The sequence below is a fragment of the Alosa alosa genome, chromosome 22, assembly GCF_017589495.1.
Source record: "Alosa alosa isolate M-15738 ecotype Scorff River chromosome 22, AALO_Geno_1.1, whole genome shotgun sequence".
Lineage (NCBI taxonomy): Eukaryota > Metazoa > Chordata > Actinopteri > Clupeiformes > Clupeidae > Alosa > Alosa alosa.
This window is the reverse complement of record NC_063210.1, coordinates 20546326-20570533: the sequence shown is the minus strand read 5'-3', so window position 1 is coordinate 20570533 and position 24208 is coordinate 20546326. Positions and strand designations below refer to the sequence as shown.

The following is a 24208-nucleotide window of genomic DNA, read 5'->3' as shown; positions in this document are numbered from 1 at the left end:
CCTACTGTAAGGTTACTGTAGCCTATGATGTTGCATGCCGCGTTGGCGTAGGCTATCGGAAGTCAACATTCTGGTTGTCATCTGTCAGGGCCAGGGATAGGCTTCTTACAACCGAAACATAGGCTCTACCTGCGAAATGTGTGGCTTTTCTAAGGAGTCCTGGATGTGACTCCCCTGTAACCTCAACTCTCTCATGATTGGCCGAACCAGCATGAAATGAGAGTAAATTGCACGTCACCTATAGAATGTGGAGATTTGCGATTGCGATTCGCTAATTTAATTAAAGATAGGCCTATAGGCTGAACATTATTAAGCTATCACAAATGATCACAAATAATGTTATAGACTAATATGCAGGCCAATGTTTAGGCTAGCCTATGCTTATCAGTTAAAAGGTTATGGAACATTTGTGGAGGCGAATAATCGATAATTTCATGTAGTTGATGTTTTATGCATCCAAAATATTCACGTCGGTGATTATTGATCAACATTATCCACGTTTGAGCTGTCACATATAAGATAGGCTTATTATTCAGAGCCAAGTGACGTTGCAGCAGGGATTCCCGTGCTGTGAGCGCCTCACTCACCTTTGGACTTCTAATGCGGTCGGCACATCAAGGACCTGGAAAGTGAAATGCTTTTCATAGGTAAGTTTTGAATTCCATATACTGAGTATAAATTACATTTTAACACAGACCATGGCAGCACAACCCAGTAGAATACAATCTGAGATATTGTGTTTTAGCAGGAAACACTGTCTTGCGCAGTTGTGCTATTTAGCTATTTACAAAGCTTGCTCAAGAATATCAGAATGAAGGCGTTCTTTGGTGTGTGTACTTTTTTGGTGCTTATCCTGCATCTGACCCAAGGTTGTCCATGGATGCAGCATAAATTCCCGCAGTATAGCAGGAACTATTTGACCTTGCTGGAAGAGATGGTGAGTGTTATTTTGAATCTCACCTTTGATATCCTGATATTCAGCATTTTGTTTGATTTTAGACTACTAATTCTACTAATTCACACTTTTCTCCTGGGATCCTAATTTTAATTTTAATTCTGTGATTTTACAGGGTGAGAAGATAACAGAGGACAACGTGGGACTTAATTTCCCTGATGAGCTGTACAGACTTGCAAGAAAGTCACAGGTAAGCATAAACTAAAGCAACAAACAAACAATTAGATGCCTGGAAATCAGTAGCTTTTCATTCATGACAACTGAGATGGACTCTTTTCATTTACACTTAATGGTATCCCTGTTGAATTCTGGGATGGTTGTCTTGTCACTGATGGTTGTCTTGACTCCTCCTGTGGTCCCCACAGCCTGAGAGGATCATCTGGTTCATAGCCCAGGTGCTGGACGAGGTGTCGCTCCTGCTGGACGAGAATGTGACCGCCGTGGCCTGGGACCAGAAGAAGCTGAAGGACTTCATGAGCACCCTGGACACACAACTGGTGGCAACTCAGTCATGTGTGAGTACAACTGAATAACCTCCTTGAAACTATTTAACCAATAGTAATTAATAGTATATATATATTTCCAACTATGAATGACTTACTGGTGATTTAATGAAGTCCTCTCTGCCTCCTCCAGGTTAGTAAGACTAAAGGGAATAAGAGACTGCACCTGTATTTCAAGAAACTGAGAAATGAAACACTGGGGAAAATGGTGAGCTGATGAGTGTGGTTGAACACACACACACACACACACACACACACACACACACACACACACACACACACAGATGACAGAAGTACAGAATCTGTATATTGATGGTGAGTGGTGTGACTTGTGATTTCAGGAGGACAAGGCCAAGGCCTGGGAGTTGATCAGGAAGGAGGTTCACCGCCACCTGACGAAGGTCGACCTTCTGGCCAGCACACGCCTCTAAACACCAAACCCTGCCACAGCTACAGCCAATGGGACTGAGGATGCACCAGGACTACTGATGTACTCTGAACTTTCTGCTCTAAATGATTCTGAGGTGGTCTAGGTTTATGTAGTGTTACAATTATTCATTTATCAGAACGATTATGTGAAAGTTATTATTTGTTTACAATACTGTTAAATGTATTTATTTGTCTACCTAGATTGTATTAATGAACTTATTTATACATTTATTTATTTTCTGTATTTATTATTTATTATTTTCTGAGCCCTGTGAATAACATGAGGTGGTGGAGGTTACATCTATCAGGTGTTAAAATGATTAATTCATCAGACTGATGACTTTCTGTGAAATGTGTTGTTTATTTTATAATACTGTTCAATTTATTTATGTAGATTTTATTTACTGCTGCGTTTATTTATTGTAGATGGTAACACAACAAGTGGCTGATATAGAAACCCTTTTTGTATATTCTGAGCACTCTAGTTTACAATGAGTCTCTAAAGAATTTTGAGAGCTGTGCATTTTACATATGACGTGGATATGGCTACATTTATCAAATGTTTAAATTATTTATCCATCCGACCGATGATGTTCTGTGAAAGAGGTTTATTCATTTCATTATTATGTTCATCTTATTTATTTATCCTGGTTTATTTGATGTATTTAATTATTGTACACTCCAACACAATTGATGCAGATTTGTTGCATTTCAATAATAGCATTGTTTATGACAAATTGTTAAATGCTTACTTTTTCTTACAGTTAGCTTTAATTTCTCTTTTAATTGAGTAACTTGTGTGTGTTAATATGAGAGGACTGCAGACTATGGCACACATGTCTGGAAGTGTACACTTGGTAAATTTCATCGTAGAAAATGTACAAAACAAGGTCAAAATTATGTAAAACTAATTTCATTGACAAGCAATTAGATGTCAGTCAAGACTTATTCAATTTGGAAAACCTGCAAATGCACTCCGTTTGCAAACTGGCAAAAAAACTCACTGAAGAAGAAGAAGAAGAAGAAGAAGAAGAAGAAGGCTCTGGCAGGCTCTGGCACTTCCTGGACTCGTTTGTCTCGTCTCTAAATTACTTAACCAAAGTCCTTTTAGGCAAGTCCCTCCACTCGGGGGCCATATTGCAACGCTTTTTGGGCACTTATCGGGCATCACTTATCGCGTGCCTAAGGCTTCACGACACCAATCTTGCTCCAGCGGCGAGATCACAACACATGATTGGCTCAATGTATTCACAACACAACACATGATTGGCTCAATGTACTGTATTCACATGTCAACGTTTTGCCGTGGAAGGGGTGGGATATGTGTAGACGACTACCATCTTGGCGATACAAACATTTCTGTTTGTATCCCATGCATTTCTAAGGAGGATTTTTTGAGTGCTGTGTCTCCTCATCATAAGTCTCTGACTTAACCCCTACTGGAGGCAGGGCAGTGAACCTTTCTTCTTTTTATGTGTGCGTTTTTTTTTTTGGCAATTTGCAAACAAAGTGCATTACCACTATCTGCTGGACTGAAGTGTGATGGCAAGTGTACCCTGTAGCCTCGTTCTGGCTGCCAGTTGAATAAGGCGAATTGCCAGCTGCCCCATTATAAGGTAAAGACACTTTTTTTTTTGTCAATATCCACTAGGTGGCAGCAAACAACCAGACATCTGTGGCGAGGGATTAGTTTACAGGGGTCAGTCCACAGGGTGTCAGCATTGACCATGACAAACCCTGTAAGGCTCCCACCCGACTGGACACTGGACCTATGAGTGGTTGGCCAGAGGCTGGGTGTTCTAAACTCTGAACTGATATGATGTCATAGTGAGAGGGTTTCTGGCACACACACAAGTGAGGAGTTGTTTCATGTCAGGGTTGTAGGAGACGCTCATTACTGTAATACAGCATTTCTCCCTCTCTCTCTCATATATATATATATAGATAGATAGATATAGATCGATAGATCGGTTGATCAATAGATCGATAGATTGATACAGTTGATAGATAGATAGATAGATAGATAGATAGATATAGATCGATAGGTATAGATAGATAGATAGATAGATAGATAGATAGATGATAATCTGATTATCCGCATATAATCTATATGTGATCTGCATCTCTGATGCAAAACAGCCTTTTGGATGTATCTGTGCCTCTGATTTCACCCCACAAAACCTATTCAAATCAATCCTGATTTCACCCCACAAAACCTATTTCAAATCAATCCTGATATCACCGCACATAACCTATTCAAATCAATCCTGATTTCCGTATCAGCTGCGAGGCTTTTCTTCGCCTTGTAAACAAAAGGGCAAAGGGTGTGACTGTTGTTGCCAACAGAAGGAGAAGATCAGAGGATGTTGTAGAAACTGTCAAACACTGGCTCTGTGATCTGGGGTTGCACGGCGGCACAACTAGCCAAGGCAGACTGGGCTAAATCACTGCATGACCTGTGAGACATAATTATTGTTTGGCAGAAACTCAGTATTACCACATACCAAAAGGAAACACTGGGTTGACTATCTGTCTGTCTAGTGAGACTTTCAAGATGCTGTTAAATAAGGTCACAGAGTTAATAAGGTCGATAGGAGTCAATGTGAAATGGATGTTGGGTAGACACAAGTGGATTAAACTTTTTGTTTTGCTATAATTAGCAATTGACAATTTTGTTATAAGTGACCATTAGGCCTATAGTTGAAGTTGTCTCCCCTTATTGCTGCTTCTTGTGATATCTATCTAAGATGTTAACTATGTGATCTCACTCATTAAACCTGGTTTTGCTATAGAGCTAATGTGTAATTATGGGCCAGAGTATGTTGGATTGCCTAACGGATGCAAATTTACACCCATTCTTCTCTGCTGAATTGCTCACGAAGTTCTCGTCACACAGATTTCACACAAATATAGGGCTATATATCATAAAATATTTTTCTTATAGAGTTAACGTGTTGATGTAACGCGGTTATTGTGTACTAGAGGAGCTGTAGGACCTCAGTGCGGAGCAAAGATTCAGAGCTCTGTTCTAGAATCTTTGGGGCGGAGCACATAGTCAGTGTGGGCGTTGCCAGGCAACACAGACGCATGTGGATGCAGAGCTACCAAAGGAGACGTGTTGGAAATGTTGAATGTGCCACGATGATAAATATTTACAGCCTCAGTGCTTTTGTTGGGAAAGCCATGGATGCTTCACCCAGCTGCCTAGAGTAAACAGTCCTGTCATTGTTGACCTGAAAGTGTATATCTTGCTAAGCTTTAGCATTTTTTGAGTTGATGCTGAAAGTGGAATGAGGGCTGGGGGCTAGACACCATGTATGGTATGTTAGGCCTGTGATCTTATCTCTCTTCTGGATCTGGCCTGTCCACTCCGCCTTCTGATTCTACAGTCAGGGACGAGACGTGACCTCTGTTTTTAAAATATTTGTAATTTTTTTTTATTTTTGTGACGTATAATGTTACAAAGGGAGAGAGCACTCAACCCAGCCGACCTTGAACCCGGGCTTTCAGGGTACGTACGAAACCTGCAGTTTGACTGCAACGCCAAAGAACAAGGCTCTTTAGTACAGCAGAGTGCATAGTCAACTGACACTGAGGTTCACTGTAAGCCCTGAAAAGATGAATTTACATAAAAAACTAGAGGAAATCGATTGCCTTAAAACATTTAAGTTTGATTAAACTTACTGTAACATGTTCAGTTGAATTCACTTTAAAAATTATAGGGAACCGGTTGCCTTAAAACAGTTAAGTTTCAGTAAGTCGATTAAACTGCAATATGAATTTGCAAGTTCTCAAGTGAGTGAATTAGCAAAAAAAAAAAAAAAAAAAACAAGTAGGCCTACATTATGTTTTATTTTTTATTTAATCTCAATCGAAAAGTACATTTACAACAAATCACTTGTTCACAACATGATATTAAAAAAGTGCATCACTACAAACAAGAAAAAAAAAATAAATAGAAATCACTTGGGAAATCAAAGGGTCAGGATGTTTTGGAAGTGTTTGGGTTTTACTAGACCACAACCATTCAGGAAGGGCACCCATTAGCCTCACACACACACTGGCGTCTCTCACGCATCCCCGGGTGCCCGAACACTACCACTTCACCCATCTCTCTGCAGTTCTTCACACTGTTTTGGAGGTCCCTCGTACGGCCAACACACGATTGTTCCCGTTTCCCTTTGCTTTACAGCAAGCCATCCCACTTCTGACGCCACGTGTAGTGAAGGGAGAGAGCGGTCAAAACCCACCCTCAAACCACTTCATTTTCTGGTCCCAACAGACAATATTATTCCCAAACGTGTGGAGAGGCCTGCAGTACTCCATGGGAACCGTCACATCTACCTCATTTTGAAGACACATTTTTAGACAAACACTCAGCAAACCCTGGCCTGAATAGAAGGGGTGTGTGTGTGTGTGGGGGGGTATTTAGCTGACTGAGATCATCATTTCAACATCTCAACATGAAGTGTTTGAACTAACAGCAAGCACTACAAAATGTGATGTGTCTTAAAACCCCCCGTAAAACATATGGCAAATTTGTAAAACAGGCCATTCATGTTACCTTTAAATTGTAATTTTAAGGTGTGACCCCTTCATTTACAGCTCCATTATGACTGATCTTTCCATTAGACTACTGTGTCCAGATGTTTCAGATCCTCACACAACTTCTGTGTCCACAGAACAGGTCTTTCAGGGCCGTACACGACTACTGTGTCCATGCTTTTCCATGCATCAGCTAAATGGATTACACAGTGCAGAGGAAGAGCAACTGTTTACAGAACACCAAAACATTTGTGTTCGAGCCATGTGAGCTGAAACGGGCCCAAAAACCCCAAGAATGCAACCAGATGCTGCCCACGTTGGAGAAAACAGGACCAACAGATCAGTACTTGAGGAACATGCACATGATGTGTGTGTGTGTGTGTGTGTGTGTGTGTGTGTGTGTGTGTGTGTGTGTGTGTGTGTGTGTGTGTCTGCTTGTACTGTAAGCATGATGTGAAATATGTGTAGGAAGTAAATACCACTTGTATACAGAAATGTTTGCAAATGTTTTTGTGTGTGTGTGTGTGTGTATGTATGTGTGTGTGTGTGTGTGTGTGTGTGTGTGTGTGTGTGTGTGTGTGTGTGTGTGTGTGTGTCTATACAGTAAAGCTTACCTCATAGGCTCACAAGGTTATTGAGAAGTTCCAACTCCACAGTACAGTAATTAGAGTTTCCCTCAATACATGCAGTCCTGATAAAACTCTCAAGGGTTGTTATCTTCCAAAAAGTTTTTTTTTTAAAAAGGCCGAAGGAATATGCAATTCTAAGCCAGTCAGTTCCAAAGAAATCCAGAGCCTGAACATTCCCTCTCAGCTGCCTTGTGTTGCTGCTGTGCACAGTGTTTGATGTGTGTGTGTGTGTGTGTGTGTGCGTGTGTGTGTGTGTGTGTGTGTGCGTGCCGCGTGCGTGTGCAGAAGCTCCATAAGCACTGCTGTAAGTGGCTGTCACTGTATATCATGAAGAAGTAAGTCCTGGAAATGAACTGAAAACATATGTTTATATTGTTTACATTGGATAGCAAAGCTGCTGACATCCTGTGGAAGTCAAGAAGAGCTGGGGTGGTGACTCCTAGCTTGCTGTTCAAGTGAGAAGCTGCCTTTTTCATCGCTATGTAAACGTTTTGCTTGAAAATAACGCGGCTTAGGCTTCCCATGTGAGCGTTTGGTTGCTTATTCATCATTTTGTATGTGTTTGGTGTCGGTGATGTCTTTGCCATGGCCTGGCCACAAAAGATACGGATGAACGGCATGTCCGTGCAGTATGTCGGGGCATGGCACGAGACTTTCAGAGGTCTTACTGCACAATCCTGCCGACTCACTAGTGTTTTTGTTTTAAATGTCGGAACCACATCACACCCTGACAGTGACACAATGCTAGTCGTCAATTAGACAACTTTACTGACATTTGCTTGAGTGACACAAATGGATTTGTTAGGTGCCCCAGAGCCACTGTAAAGAGCTGGATAAGAGCCGGATTCAACAGGTGTTCTGAGAGTGTGTGTGCTGTGTGTGTGTGTGTGTGTGCTGTGTGTGTGTGTGTGTGTGTGTGTGTGTGTGTGTGTGTGTGTGTGTGTGTGTGTGTGTGCTGTGTACTGTGTGTGTGCGTGTGTGTGTGCTGTGTGTGTGTGTGCTGTGTGTGTGTGTGTGTGTGCTCTGTGTGTGTGTGCGTGTGTGTGCACTGTGTGCTGTGTGTGTGTGTGTGTGCCTGTGTGTCTCTGTATCTGTGTGTTTGTGTCTGTATCTGTGTGTGCATGTTATTCATCTTTCAATAAAAACACCTATTGAAGTGTGTGTGGGTGTGACAGAGTATGGCACGCAACTGAGCATGTGCTCAGACCACTGTTTCCTTTTGAGGTTGTGTTCGGTGGCACAAAAAACAACAATGAGCTAATGGTAACTTTTGGACAAACAAGTCGATATTTCATAGAGCACTGCGCTAAAGTTCGATTCGTTTTCATTTCAAAGAATCTGCGTTGGTTTGAAACGTTTCAACCGGAATTCCTTTAGGAACAGATTGAAACTGTCTGTAACAATGGGGAACGTTTGTTATGCTGTCACTCCCCGATGTGAGTCACTACCCGATGTGTCACGCATGCTCAGATTGATAGGTAACTGGCAGGAAAGTGTAACATGATGAGGATTTGATTTTTGTACTTTGACCAGTTTAATCCACCAGGTGGCGTTGCCAGACTATGACACCCGCCTGAGCCTCTCCCCATCTTCTCACCCCTGCATGGAATGGCTCTACACAATGCCAGTGTAATGACTCTACATAATGTCCGTCATGAGCAGTTGGTCCTGTTTACTGGATGCCTGTCCTTTTGGGGAGCCTTGGAGAGCATAGCGCAGGCTGCCAAAGGGCCGAGTTCAGACAGTGAGATGTTTACGCCATCTTTCTCATTCTGTTGATTTAACTGGGGACGTGTTTAGGGTCGTGGATCGCCTCCTTTCCGCAAACACAAGTTCAACGCGTTCATCGTCTGAAAGGGAGGATAGCATTGCCCAGCCTGTGTCCGAAATGGACCCACGAGACTTCACCCCATATCTCTCTTGTCCTACTGAAGAATGTCCACTCACCTCAATAGCCTGCTCTCTCCCATGTATTGAGAACAGAATTGACTACCTGCCCACAAAAAGCACAAACTTATCCTCAGGGACATGGATGAAATAAGATTAGAACTGCACAGGCTCCTTTATGACACAGAAACTCTTCATTCCCTTCTTGGTCCCATAAACGAATATAATATGGATTTGTGCTCTGATTACAGTAGAAGATCATCAACAGGTCACACCTAAATGAATGAAGGAGACTTATTCCAAATTCCACTAAAAGTCCCTTATGAATTAGTTGACTAATGATGATGAGGGAGGAGATGTGGATATAAAACTTACAAAGAATCAGTGCTCTAGACAGACTGCTGCTTCAGAGAGCATCCTTGCAGCCCTAGACAGACTGATGCTTCAGAGAGCATCCTTGCAGCCCTAGACAGACTGATGCTTCAGAGAGCATCCTTCCAGCATAGCCAAGCTCCTCTCTGGCCATGCCTAAGGCGGGGATCACATTAGCCAGTGGCAAGCGGCAGGTTTCCTATTGTTCTCTAATGGTGGCAACGCTGGCATAACGCTAGCGTTGAACAAGCTGAGCGTTGAACAAGCTGAGTGTTGAATTTTGTTCAACTCTCAAAGCGAAAAGCAAGCGTATTCAATTGACAAACCGTTTGTGTTGCTTAGGAACGAGACAAAACGTATTATGGTCTGAGTGTTGCGTTGCGTTACGTTTGCCGCTGCCGCTTGCCGCTTGCTGCTGCATGGCTGATGTGATCCTCGCCTAAGTGGGGATGGGTCACACTTTGACATGACATCTCATCCAACTTTGGGCGCCTGTTTAGGAGAACGTGGGTTTCAGTAAACAACACGCAGTAAATAAAATGGAAAAAAAATGCAACAGCTGGACACACCAGAGATTTGTGTGTAACAGCAAAAAGGCCACATGTTCTGTGTCTGGCAGTCAGATAAGACATTTAAATAAGCAGATCAGTGCACAGACATAAGCTACAGAGAGAACAGAAAGGCAGATTAAAGGTTGTTATTGTAACAGTGATAGCGGTTGGCTTCGGACACAATGGTAAGTTATAAACACTGCTTTGCAACTCTACTCGTGCTGTTGGAGCACTCGAGACTGGACTGAGGTCAGTCTGAAAGCGTCCCGGAGAGGGTGTGTGCTTATGCATGTGTGTGTGTGTGTGTGTGTGTGTGTGTGTGTATAGGGCCAAACCCAGGCAGATCAGGGACTAGATCAGGGACTCAACAATGCAAAATCCTCAGGGGAAGGGGTGAGTTTATTTGCAATTGATCATGAGCTTGACCTGTACTTTATTCTTATTCTTCTTCTTTTTATTATTATTATTATTATTATTATTATTATTATTATTATTATTATTATTATTTTATTAGCAATGCAAAAACACTAATGGACATTGACAGAAAAAGAATACCCCACTAAACAGGTGCTCCTCGATAGGAGCACAGCTTGAATTGAAATGTGTGGAATGCACCTGCAGGGGGCGCCATATAGTCTCCTCTTCACACTCCTGACTGTCATCAATAAAGAACATCTGAATACAATGCTTTCTGCTTACATGTCTTTGGTATCAACTGCTTTTTAACGGTATGATTAATAATTAGTCATCCCGGACGTATCAATAGCAGTTCCTGAGAAAGGGCTATTGGTTTGGGAACAGGCTTTGTGGGAGAGCTAAATGCTAACCTCACAAACAGCTGCCACAGTCACATTGCTAGAGAACAAGCCGTGATGCACAGCTGGATAACACACACACTTATATCTGACTCACACACACACACACACACACACACACACACACACACACACACACACACTTATATCTCTGGGAAGCCGATTGAGCATTTATTCTGATATCTTGATATCAGGCATAATCGTCATGTACATGTAAGCCATTTTTGTCAACTAGTTAACTAGTGAGCCATGTCTGTGTGAACTAGTTAACTAGTGAGGGCCAAAATATGCACACTAGTTAACTAGTGGGAGCCAAAAGGCTCACTAGTTAACTAGTCAACACATTTTAGCTTCACTAGTTAACTAGTGAGAGCCAGAAATGTCTACCAGTTAACTAGTAAAGGCCAAAATGCATACCAGTCAGCTAGTTGAAGGCTTTTGGGTCTCACTAGTTAACTAGTGACAGCCAAAAATGTGCACATGTTTACTAGTGAAGGCAAAACACATCACTAGTTGCAGTAGGTCAATGTCACTAGTTAACTAGTGAACCATAAATGGCTTACTAGCTAGCTAGTAAACTAGTGAGGTCATAAATGTATACTAGTAAACTAGTTCAAGACAAAATTCACACTAGTCAACTAGTGGCTTAGAATTCAAATTAGAGGCAGAGAATTCTGGAGAATTCTTTGGCTCCCTATGTCCAAATAGAACATGACAACCAATCACAGTACAGAATTTCACTAAATCCCACCCACAACATTTGCATGTGGCACAACAAGTTAACATGCTGGCCAAAGGTACTCTAGCTAGTAAACTAGTGGCTTCAGTCGCGACACTTACATGTAAACTAGTGAAGGCAGAACTGCTCACTAGTTAACTAGTGAAGACACAAATGCCCACTAGTTAACTAGTGAGGTCCAAAAGTGTCACTAGTTTACTAGTGTGCACCAAAACACCCACTAGTGAACTAGTGATGGCAATTTCCATTAGACTAGTTAACTAGTGCAAAAGTGTCACTAGTTTACTAGTGTGCCCCACTAGTTAACTAGTGAAGGCCATTTCAGCCCCACTAGTGAGATGAGATGCCAAAATGGTCACTTGTTAACATGTAAAGGCCAAAATACCCACTAGTTTACTAGTGAGGGTGTTGTGGGCCTTACTAGTTAACTAGTGGCATGCATATTTTGTTCACTAGTTAACTAGTTACACCTAAAAACACAAACAAGCTGACTGTTTTTGTCCACTAGTTAACTAGTGGAACAATTTCAGTCTCACTCGTTTGCATGTGTGGCAGTGAAGCAGCTCACTAGTTAACTAGTGCAAGACAAGACACACACTAGTGGCTGTTTTGGAGCTATCTAGTTATCTAGTAATGCAAAAGGTACTCTTACTAGTTAACTAGTGACAAATTGGCCTTCACTAGTTAACTAGTTGACACGTTTGGCCTCACTAGTTCACTAGTAATGGAACAGGACATGCTCACTAGTTAACTAGTGAGCATATCTGCATTATAATGCCTTTCACTAGCTTATAGAGGGCATTTTGAGCCTTACATGTTAGCTAGTGAGGACAAAACACTGTCCATAATGAACTAGCAGGAGAAAAATGCACCTCACACTAGTAAACTAGTGGAATTTGAATAAATACACAAACGGCTGGCATTTTGTGCAACTAGTTAACTAGTGGGACGTAATGTTGGCCACTAGTTAACTAGTGCGCAATGTCGCACTTGCATGCAAATGAAGAAGGCGGAACAAGGATTTTGATTGGTCCATTTAGGACTCAGAAACCTAGAAAACATGGCTGACTTCGTCCAGGCTGTTCTAAGAGCAAACTTTTATAAACTAAGATCGTTTGAGCATAAAAATATGTTTTGATAACATGTCTAGTGACAAAGTTCATGCTGAGCATTACTAGTTAACTAGTAAGATATGAAACATATGAACTAGTTAACTAGAGAGAATTTGGGCCTTACTAGTTAACTAGTGAGCATTTTGGCTGTCACTAGTTAACTACTGTAGTTCACACAGAAATGGCTCACTAGTTAACTAGTGGACAGAAATGGCTTGCATGTACATGACAATTATGCCTGATATCACGATATCTGAATAAATGCTCAATCGGCTTGCCATATATATCTGACTCACACACACACATACACACACACACACAGCCATACACACACCCAAAGCTTCCTACATGTCGCTCCCCCATACCCCTTTGTCCTTCATGGTGGTGATGAGTACACACACACACTTAAACACAGACACACACACACACATTGCACTCTACACCGTTTGTCCCTGCCCCATACACAGCACCTTGAGCTGTCTAATCGCACCGGCCCATTTTGAGAGTGAGAACGTCTGAGTTGGATAATTGGGTAGAAATGAACTGTGTTTCCTCATCTATCCGATGCAGCTCTCTGAGCTGTTGCTGTGTGTGTGTGTACGGGTTGCTTGTATCCCTGGCATCACTGCCCCCCTGGAACTCACAGTCCAACTTGCTGGAGTCTCCAGCTGCAGAGTCTCCCAGGGCTGTTTATAGTGTTTTAGTTTGTGTGTGTGTGTGTGTGTGTGTATACATACTTTTGTGCTTGTGTGTGTGTGTGTGTATGTGTGTGTGTGTATGTGTGTGTGTGTGTGTGTGTGTGTGTGTGTGTGTGTGTGTGTGTACAAAACGGGTCAAACAGGAGCAGGTCAGCAGTCAGTGGTCTCGGGGTATACATGTAGTAGCGATTTTAATGTGCTGCATGCGTGTTGCATGATCCAAAAGTGAAAAGAAGCAAGAAGAAGGGTCTGCTGGAGACACAGAGCAGGCACCTGGTGTACCCCCCCACACACACACACACACATACCATACACACACACACAATATACCTTTTTAATTACTACTATAATAATTACTTATAATCCTTTTATGAGTACATCATGATAATAAACTACTTGAACTTGAACAATGATTATGAACAAGTCTGTAAACAAAGATGTGTACAGCATCTCATGCCTTGAAGGAATCTATATATTCTGATCTATATATTCCATAGTATATTCCACAGGTTATTTGAGGACACGAACATTCAAGTGACACAAGATAAAAGACTCTTATATTTTCTACCTCTCCTCCAGTCTTCCTTTGGCCTCTCAATCTACTATACAAACAGACAGACACATATACAGAGATAGAGAGACAGACACACACACAGAGGAAGAGGGAGACAGAGAAAGAGAGAGAGAGAGAGACAAAGAAGAATGATTAAGTACTACTATATTGAGCCTTCGGGGGGCAGTAGTGTCCTGCAACAGAATCACTGATGCCAGTGATACAAGCAACCAGTACAAACAGCAGATAGATGAGGAGACACACTTCATTTCTGTCCTATTATCCAACTCAGACGTTCTCTCTTTTCAAGTCATACATACCGGTAAAGGCTTGTTTGTTGTTGATCTTTTATTGACAAGGCTTACACTGATAGATGTTTGACTTAACATGTGAAACTGTGAACTGTGTCACATAATTCTTCGGTCTGAGTCATAATAGTCGTTTGTTTGTTTGTTTGTTTGTTTGTTTGTTTGTTTGTTTGTTTGTTTCTTTCTTTCTTTCTTTCTTTATCATGTCATATTTTGGTAGGCATAAGGTCCTAACCTATTGGCCATACTCAGTGCTGCGATCTGTAAAGCATGTTTACTGTAACTGTCAAACTGCTACACCCTGAGCTGTAGGCTACTGTAGTATCAACGTGAAGCATAGAAGAAGCCAAGGAGTTGTGTTGTCCAGGGAAGCGGTCCATGGCATGCGTTTTGTTTACATTGTATGCTTTATGTTCTAAAGAGAAGGACTTCATGTTCACAAGCTGGACAAACCACTTACATCAACATTCCTTTTGGTCCTGCACACAGCAAAAACACAACACAACACAGGTGTGCACTTTATCATTGTGTGTGTGTGTGTGTGTGTGTGTGTGTGTGTGTGTGTGTGTGTATACTGCCTTGGCTTGAGGCCCCATGCGGGACTAATTAAAATGATGTGTATATACAGTAGATCAAAGTCTAAATAACTTGATCAAATCTATTTGCCCAGTTTTTCTCAGTCACTTTGGTGTGTGTTTCTCAGATCAGAATTGAGATTATCAAAACTTGTTGTTGAGTCTCAACATCATCTACAGACTTGGGCACATCATAAAAGCAATTTTTCCTCATTTTGGAACAAATAGCAAATGCGTTTGTCTTTGATTGTGTACAATTGTTTCTGTTGTCCTATACTCTCCAAAACATCTAGGCATTAGTTCATTGTTTTAGTCAGTACATACAAAAGTGTTGAAAAGTTGTCATAATATGCAATCTGTTCAGTGTAATGTTGCCACTTCTGTTACACTTTTTTGGAAGGAATCTCATGCTGTAAAATAGTCTGTTTTTTTCCCTGTATATGATAATTGATGACATGGTCTGACAAAACAAATTGTAGTAGGCTAAAAAAATATGTTTTTTACACAAAGTTTGGGAGGAGCCAACAGTGTTGATTGACAGCCATCACTCAGTTCACTTCTGTTTGTGGGAGATGAAACCCTCCTTATCTGCATCCTACACTCTTAAAATGAGCGTGTCGTCCCTATATCTGAACAAAGAGATGTGTTAAAAAGGTTGTGTTGTTTTCAACACATTCGTTTTAAGAGTGTGCATCCTAGGACCGTGGGCAGCTACCAAGCCAAAACATGCTTATTCTCAGCACTCAGTATAAAACAATCGGGCAAACTAGTGAACGGGCTACTGTAAAAGCATACGGTGAATATGAATTCTGTCTGATTACCTACAATCTTCCATAATGTGCATAATGTGCATTTTAGTGCTGAAATTGATATATGCCACACATAGATACTTTTCAATAAAAGTAAACTGTTATTGACAACATGCCTAAGCATTGAGACTATCCTGTCTGTAACAGTATCACAGGAACTGGTCATTCCGGTCATTCCGGTCATAGATCCAGTTTTTGGCAACTGCTTACACACTAAGAACGAATGCTTAGACCAAAGCTTCAAAAGCTAAACTTCTTGTAACCATACATTAAATACATTTTCTGTTTTGCACTTAATTTGCAATTCTGCCACATAATTATTGCAATTATGAAATCTCTTATGATCATTGGGAAAACACTGCTATTCAAAATGCAATATGTCTGGCAATTGGATATAAAAAATTGCAAGGAATATTTGCACATACCTCCCCTTTTTTCTTTGTTTATTACAGTTTACACCATAAGTTACGTTTCGAGCCTCAGCTCTTGACAAATCTGATGAACAGCTGAGGCTCGAAACGTAACTTATGGTGTACGGCTTTGCTTTTTTATCCAGCACCTATTTTTGGATGTGCTCATGTTTGTTTGCCAATTGGATATACCCACACACATACCTGTAAACATACCTGAAAACTGAACACCAACATCAGGCTTAGCTTTAACCTTACAAATAGACCTCTATGAGCCATTGTGTACCTGTTCAATTGTGTATTTTTAAACAATGTAACAATGGAAAGTATATGACTGCCAACCACTTTCCTGCATGCCACTGCAAGCTAGGGAAGAGACAAGATCAAGTTCAAGTTCAAGTAGTTATTTGACATAAAAGGAATTATGAAGTAATTAAATTCCTTGTGCTCAAGAGCCAGCTATGGTGTGTGTCTGTGTGTGTGTGTGTGTGTGTGTGGGGGGTGGTGGTGGTAATGATGTGTGTTTGTATGGGGGGGCGGGGGGGTAATGAAATGGTGTGTGTGTGTTTTTGTGGGAGAGGGGGAGGAAGACATGGGAAGACATGTAGGTGGAGTCAGTTCAAGGGCTTAATAATTGTGCTTATTCATGGGTTTCATCAGGTCCCTTTCCACAGGTGTATAAAATCAAGCACCTTGATTATCAATGCAGGCTGCATGGTGCTTGATTAATATACCTGTGGTAAGGGACCTGATGAAACCAAGGGGGCAGGCGAATTTCCGGAAGTAGAAGCATCGATGTAGCGGTGGTTATCAACTCTCTGCTAACCCCATAGAACGCCCATTCATTTAGGATTTTTTTGAACTCCCATAACTTCATATAACATATATCATGTGCCGATATTTTGGCTTCTGTGTTATCTACATAAACAATAAAAGGCAAAACAAGACTTGACTACCTCGTACGTAACGTTAGGTTCCCGTAAGAAGAATGTTTAGCATGTCCGGTTGAAGGGAAGCTAACGCACTGAAGGGAGATAACCGTATTGTTTGGATAAGAAGCGTAGTCCAGCCAGCACGGAAACTCGTGAAGAAAGCATTGTAGCCTATGTTAAGGTAAAGCATAGAGGCAAGTAAACCTAATGAAAAACAGTAGTTTTACCGTTAGGTAGTCTAACGATAATAATTTTAGAGGTTTTCGATGGATTGACCGTAGGTCAGAAAAGTGGAAAGAAGATTAGCCTCAAGGCTATAACGTTTTTGTTTTGTTTTACCATGACTGTTTTTGAAGATGATCATGTGTGGTAGTTTCAACATTAACACGACTTGATATCACTTGTGAGGATGATATTAATAATAATACATAAATCAATGTTTAACTTTGATGACTTTGAAGGCGAAGGAAGTGTGAGAAGAATTTCTGTGTATCTATCAAATGAGTTACAAGATTCAGTTCGATGGCTAACGTCACGAAGTTAAGTGCGAGTCTGCGCAGTACTGGGGGGACCAACTGAAAAATGACTCAGTACCCTCCCATTGAGAACGACGGAGTCTGTTCGTCCATTTATTTTACTGTCTATGGATGAAACCCATGAATAAGCACAATTTTGAAAGCAGGGCCCGTTTTTTCAAAACACTATACCCAATTAACACAATTGTTGAGTTTACAGTTACAGTTTTTTTTAACTACTTTAACGCTAAATTTTTGCTTGTCACACAATTTTCTAAACATGTCTTTCAAACACCATAACCCCTTATCAAATCTGCAAAACCTTCCAAAACCACTAATTCCCAGTGTTTGACTCAGTTTTCAATTTCCAAAAAGACATTTTGCAAACACCACACACAATTTTCTACCTAACACACACAAATCTAAGAGGAAGTAAATTGATTTAGTTTTTCAAACACGACCTATCAAAACAAACATTCATAACTTTACTGAACACTAACATTGAGCTATTGCACCAGGCAATTGTGGATTTTGTTTGTAGAGTTTTGAAAAATAGACAGAGTTTTGAAAATGTGTGTAAACAGTGTAAACAGTAAAAAAAACTGTTCACACCCAATAGTTGTGTTTTTGGATGGTAGTGCCTTGAAATTGCAAAGAGGAGACATTATCTGAGTTGTCTGTGTCTAAAGTAGAGAAATGTATTTAGAGTTTTGTAAATCAATGTTTCTTTTGCAAAAAGTGTGATGCTGATAATGTGCTTGTGCAAATCTGGGCAGATATTTTGCTCCTTGAGTGTAATGTTTCGCTAACTGTGGGATACTTTTGATTTTAGTGTTTAATCAATTGTAAAAAACTGTACAGCAAGTCATGATGCAATAATGTGCTGATAATTCTCCTTCCGGATCCAAGCTTTCAGAGCCGCTTGTTTTTATCCAGACAGTAAAATAATTTTTCCGATTTAGTTTTACCCTCACTGAGGTGGTGACAAAGTTTACAAGTTATGAAAACCGTCTGGCTGCACTAGTAAATGCTTTTTACAAAAAAGCTGTTGGGCCCGTGACGTCGGACTTTAAGGTGCTCTAAGCGATGTTACACAGTTTCTAAGTTTGCACAGGAGGGAGGGGGAGGGAGTAGCGAGCTAGCTCTCTGTTTTGTTTGAACATCAACAGAAGTGACATTACCCAACATCGCTTAGAGCACCTTTAACAACTGGATGGTGGGATCCATGACATGTTGAAAAAGGTTAGAATTTCAAATTAGATGACAGACATAGATGTGAGTTGCTTATTGCCAAGGTGTGTTTTATTTGGTTGGTGTGGAGTTGTATAAGAGAAGAGTAGAGAAAAAAAAATTGCACAAATTTGATTGAGAAATGCATTGGCAATGAGCTGTTTACGGTGGCTCTCAACCCAAGAGATGGACCTTACAAGTTTTGTCGAATATAAAGACCTTTAAGAATAGACTTAGATGAACTGAAATCACCACTACTGTTGTGTAAACATTAATGATGATTCGAGATATGTACAAAAGTGACTGAGAAGGTATACTAATATCATGAGCAAGATCCTAAGAGTGAACATGGTTAGGCCAGATAGTGCTCCCACAAGATCTTTGGTTCATGCATTACACATGACAACAAATCAGCTCTTATTTAAAGATTACTGAATTCTGACCTGTTTCTCCTAAACCGCTAGAAGAAATAAGGAGCAAAAAAATAAGTTAATTTAAGATGTAAAAACTAAGAACTTAAATTGGATGGAAATTGGACTTGGGCAGAGACAAGAGGCTATTTCATTAGATGTAATTAGAGTAAAAATATGAGAAAGTTGTCAAAATCTTATAGGTGAAAATCTTGCATATTATACCTTTAAAATAAGTCAAATACAGTAAAAATAGAATAAAAATGATCATTAAAAGTCACAGGACTAGTTAACTATCACGTCTGGTGTAGCTACTTCCATTGATTATAGTGGAAGCTAACTGTTGCAGCAGACATACACGAATTCAGTTACTCGCCTGATGTAGCCTCCCGTACAGTATAGACTAGATATTGAACCATTATGTATGCTTCCATAGAACTCTTTTTGCTAAGGGAACACATGGTAGGAGTTGTACTCTTCCCTTTTCTGCCATTGGACCAGCTGCTAGGTGGAAAAGTCATCATACTTTGGAAATATTACAATAAAGCATTGAGTCACTGGATTCCATTTAAATTGGCAAGTCATTCAAAAACCATAGATTCTATTGTATAAAATGTACTGTACATGGCTGTAATGGCCAAACCCAACTGAACAGGATGTGGGGTTTTTTACATAAGAAAATTCCAATGTGTCCATCTAGTTTGGCCATTGTTGGAATGGAGCCCTGAGAATAATAAGAATGTTTGGCTTGGAAGCCGGAGATGGTGCTGGGATGGTGCTGGGATGCCTGTATAGCAGAGATCTTGGAAGCCGGAGATGGTGCTGGGATGCCTGCATAGCAGAGATCTTGGAAGCCGGAGATGGTGCTGGGATGCCTGCATAGCAGAGATCTTGGAAGCCGGAGATGGTGCTGGAATGCTTGTATAGCAGAGATCAAGTGTGAACAATGTCCACTGACACCCTCTATGGATAAGGTGTAAGCTTGGTGCTGTTAGTGCGCTCTTAAAATAAATGTGTTGAAAAATAACACAACTTGTGTTTTTTTTTTTAACACATCATTATGTCCAGATATTAGTAACAACACAGTTTGTGTTGTTACTAATACACTGTTGTTGTTATACAGTAGTCGGTTATTGGTTGGAACACTTTATTCTGCCTTTGATTGGTTGGCAACAGTTTTTGTTTTTGTGTACAGATCTCGGAGCTAGGCTGCCTACAGAGAGGCGTTTTCTGGCTCCAGCAATCTGGGCTTGAGAGCTCATGTTCAAATATGTTGAAATGGAAACCAGCTCAAAGCCCATAACCAATAGTGTGGCTACTGAAAAAGAAACACTGGACTTTTCTCCATATCTCTTCTGTTTTGTAGTTAGCCTACAGTATTTATATTTTATTACATAAAGTGGATTTTTTTTTCATTTCAGTAACATTGATTGGTTTCTCTGCCAGACTGCCATTTCCAATATGGCAACATATGGTTTCATAGAAAATAACAAATGGTCACACTCCAAAAATCTTTTCTTGCTTTTAATCCATTTAAGCACAGGGGTTAATTGACAAACGTTTCGGCCTGAATGTCACACTGACGAAGGCCATCAGGCCGAAACGTTTGTACAGAATTACACAGGGCTCCTTTAAACCATTACAAGCTACGGAGAGCCAAAGGCACCAATCATGTTTGTAGAATGAGTGTTAACAAACCATGATGTTGAAATATGGTAGGAAAAAAAGAAATCTGATAGCTGGTCTTGTCTCCTCCTTTTTTTCTCATGTAAATTTGTATTCCATAAAAACATAACACTCCCATTAAAAAGGCCTAATCAGTTTGGAGTTTTGGCAGATTAATTTCATTTGCTGAGTTGCCATTTTACTGTTTTGGTCCATTCTGAAAAATACTCTAGACAAGCATAAATAAGACGAATTCAAATATTCAAACATCAACTTTTACTGTAATTCAAACATTCACAACTGTCAGCTACACCTATTCTTACCCTGACCATAACCCAATTGAAGGCCTATTGTGTAAAATGTGTAATTGACAGCTTATGATCAGGATATGTTTTGATCAGCTATCTATAGATTTGATTTTTTTTATACATCTACCGACTCATTTCATTAAATGCAATCAACAGTAATGTAAATTGCGATGGATTAAGTGTCTGCTGGACGAACAGATGAACGGTTTAAGATAGGTCCTCACAGTTTATAAACAGAGAGGGGCTCTCTGTTTACAATTCAAAGCATGGTCTCCATGTTGGAAAACTACTTACTTGAGGCTCTGCCTTAGGATTTTTTTAACCATACCATATGCATATACAGTAAAGTACATTTTTGCATTGCATTTTTGTTAAGATATCCTATAACACCATGTTATTTCTGAGAACATTCTCTGTTTTGTGCCTAAGGGTTTGTAGTGTACCCAGGATTAAGGAATTTTGCATTTCTAAGATTTTATGTTTCTTTTAGATTTATTTTTATTTTCGAAAGCAGGCACAAACAAAACCTGCATTTGTGCCATTCACATTTCATTCCGTCTTTATTGAAATATTAAATATTATTAAAATATACTGTGGTACATTTCTGAAAGAATCTTCACATGTGATATTAATGTGTATAATTAGCTATGATATTTTGTTGATGACATTTGGTGATCAACACACAACTCACACTAATAATATTTAACATGAAAGGGTGAGGACAATTTAACAGAACATGTCGTCTTTGATGTAAAAGAAATACTGCAGGACACACTTCAGTCTCAAGTTCTTGTTCTATGCTAAATTGTTCTAATGTGGGACACTTCCTAATGTGGGACACCTAAGCTCCAGTGGGTGTGGCTCTTCCTCAAACTAATAAATGTCAGTGAAACTATGGGAAAGCCAAAGCTGTAGGGCCCTGTGATCAAAATTGGATGTGGATTTAAAGGAGAATTCCGGTGTGATATTGACCTAAAGTGTATTGAAACATGATAGCCCGATGTCGAAGCACCACTATTGAAAAAGCTGTTGGTAGCATCGGCTAACTAGCCCCAGATTTTGGAGTGCAGGGGACAAGCCGAGATGGGCTATGAGACATACGTTCACACTCGGTATCATGTTTCAATACACTTTAGGTCAATATCACACCGGAATTCTCCTTTAATGTGTTTCCTTCACATTGTAGCCTAATATAGGGTGTGTTCCAAACGGGAGACAGCTGCCTACTGCCTCCCTCCCTACATAGAGAGCTGTCTCACTAGACATAACTTTGGATTAAATGCATCTTTTAAAAATGAGCGTTGCACTCTAGAATCTTTGGTTAACACTACGGTATGACGTTAGCAAAGGCCTGACGTTAAACTAAATTAGCTTACGTAAGCTAGCAGGCTAACGGTATAAATTAGTTTTACGGCGGCAGATATATCAGACCAGGCGCTATTAATGGATTTACAACAATGGCATAATCAGATAGTAAATTGTTTATTTCTAATCTGTAATCTGCAAATCTAAGCAAAATAAGATCACACAAATGACATTTTAAACAGATTCAGCAGCCATTACCGACCGCCATGTTTGTTTACCTTTCACAGCTGTTTCAGACGTTGCCGCAAGGGATTATGGGTAGGAGGCAGCATGAAGTGTGCATCGATGCTGCCTTCAAAAATGACCGTTATTTGGGAATTCTAAGATATCTTAAAAGGCAGCAGAATTTGTTTTTTCGGTTTCGAACCGCACTTGCTGCCTTGCTCCCCAGTTAGATATCTTAAAAGGCAGCAACTTTACCCGTTTCGAACACACCCATAGCCTATAGACCCTTTAAGAAAGAGAGTTCCATTATCAGCATCATAGTTGGCCCCACAAGGCTTCCGTTTTAACATTCCATATGTTATCTTAATGCAGAGGAAGTAGATTGGGAACCAAATAGAATGTCCATGCATTGTTTTTGTTTTTATTGTTGAAAGGGTCCATAGAAGTCTGAAAAGCAAAAAATGTCCCACAGTAGGGCAATCCACCCCTACACCTTAAGTTCTTGTGGAGTCTTGAAACAGTGGGTAGGGTGCCATAACGAAACCAGCCCCAAGGGCAATTCTCCATACTGTTCCCTACATTGTTCTCTGTTAATATGTGTATGTGATTGTAATGCTCTGGAAATGTTACTTTTAATCTTACTTAAAACTATATTATTTACTATACATACATTCATCGAAACGCCCATTCAGAGAATGTTACGCACAACTTTTAAACAGAGAACATTGTGGCACCAAAGGAAAACAAAACAAAAGAAAAACAAAAGAAAAACAAAAACTTGGCTAACCAAGAGAGTGCACTTCTGTCCTGAGTCTTCCCTACATCCAAAACCAAATGTTGAATTTAATGAAACATCTATAGATTTTCATGTAATTGTTTTGGATTGTCTCTCTGTATGGCTAAGGAATGTGAAGAGGAGAAGGATGCTGGCTCTGTTGATTGTGCTGCTGTCAAAAAACAATAACAGACATTATACAATATGTAGTACGTTTTTTATCAATATGAAAACTCATTATTTTCCTTGTTGATATTTGGTATTGTTGTTTATAGTTGTTAAAAAATGTTTAGCTAATGTATTCATATACTGTAAATCACTTTGGACAAAATATTAGTATCATACCATAACATCCAAAAGGATGGCATATAGAAGGAGCACAAGTGCAGGAAAACATTAGTTGAAATTTGTGATACATTTCTCACATATAAAAACATAGACAGTCATGTTTGAAGATGTCTCCGTTTGAAGAGGTTTCCTACAAAACTGTGGATTAATCTAATTTATGTCAATTATGACCAGCAGCCAGACCAGTAGATATACCCTGTCTAAATCACTGAAGCTAAGCAATCATAGGCTTGGTTAGTACTTGGATGGGAGACCTCCTTGGAAAACTAAGTTGCTGCTGGAAGTGTTGGTCGGTGGCTAGTAGGTGCCACATCATAAATCGTAAAAGCATAATGGCTGGCTTGCCCCACCCAGGGGGTGCTACAGATTGGTGGAGGTTAGTGAGTTCACCCCATACTGTGAAGCTCTGTGGGTCCCGAAAAGCAATATTGTGTAGTTGTGTTATGGGCTATACTGTGCCTTCCCTTCTTGTCGTGTGTACTGTTATCTCATTCCAGCGTAATAATCAAGGAACACCATGGGCACAGCAGCACAATGATATCATACAGCACCTGAAAATAGTCCCCATAGGCTAACTTCCAGCAACATGGTTGAGCTGCAGCAGA

At 40.2% G+C, this 24208-nt stretch overlaps 1 protein-coding gene across 1 annotated transcript; it reads left to right on the top strand.

Moving 5' to 3' along the window:
* Positions 1–2018, top strand: ifnphi4 (interferon phi 4). Its single transcript, XM_048233815.1, has 6 exons — positions 1–647; positions 870–937; positions 1071–1145; positions 1321–1470; positions 1592–1666; positions 1800–2018. Exons 1-6 carry the CDS (start codon positions 635–637, stop codon positions 1887–1889), a joined length of 471 nt encoding a protein of 156 aa, XP_048089772.1. The 5' UTR covers positions 1–634; the 3' UTR covers positions 1890–2018.
* Positions 2019–24208: the final 22190 nt, after the last annotated feature.

What these genes read in the sequence shown, in the direction of transcription:
- ifnphi4 (XM_048233815.1), top strand. An exon ending in GACTTGCAAGAAAGTCACAG is followed by an intron (nt 1,146 to 1,320) that starts GTAAGCATAAAC and finishes TGGTCCCCACAG; the next exon opens with CCTGAGAGGATCATCTGGTT. An exon ending in ATGAAACACTGGGGAAAATG is followed by an intron (nt 1,667 to 1,799) that starts GTGAGCTGATGA and finishes TTGTGATTTCAG; the next exon opens with GAGGACAAGGCCAAGGCCTG.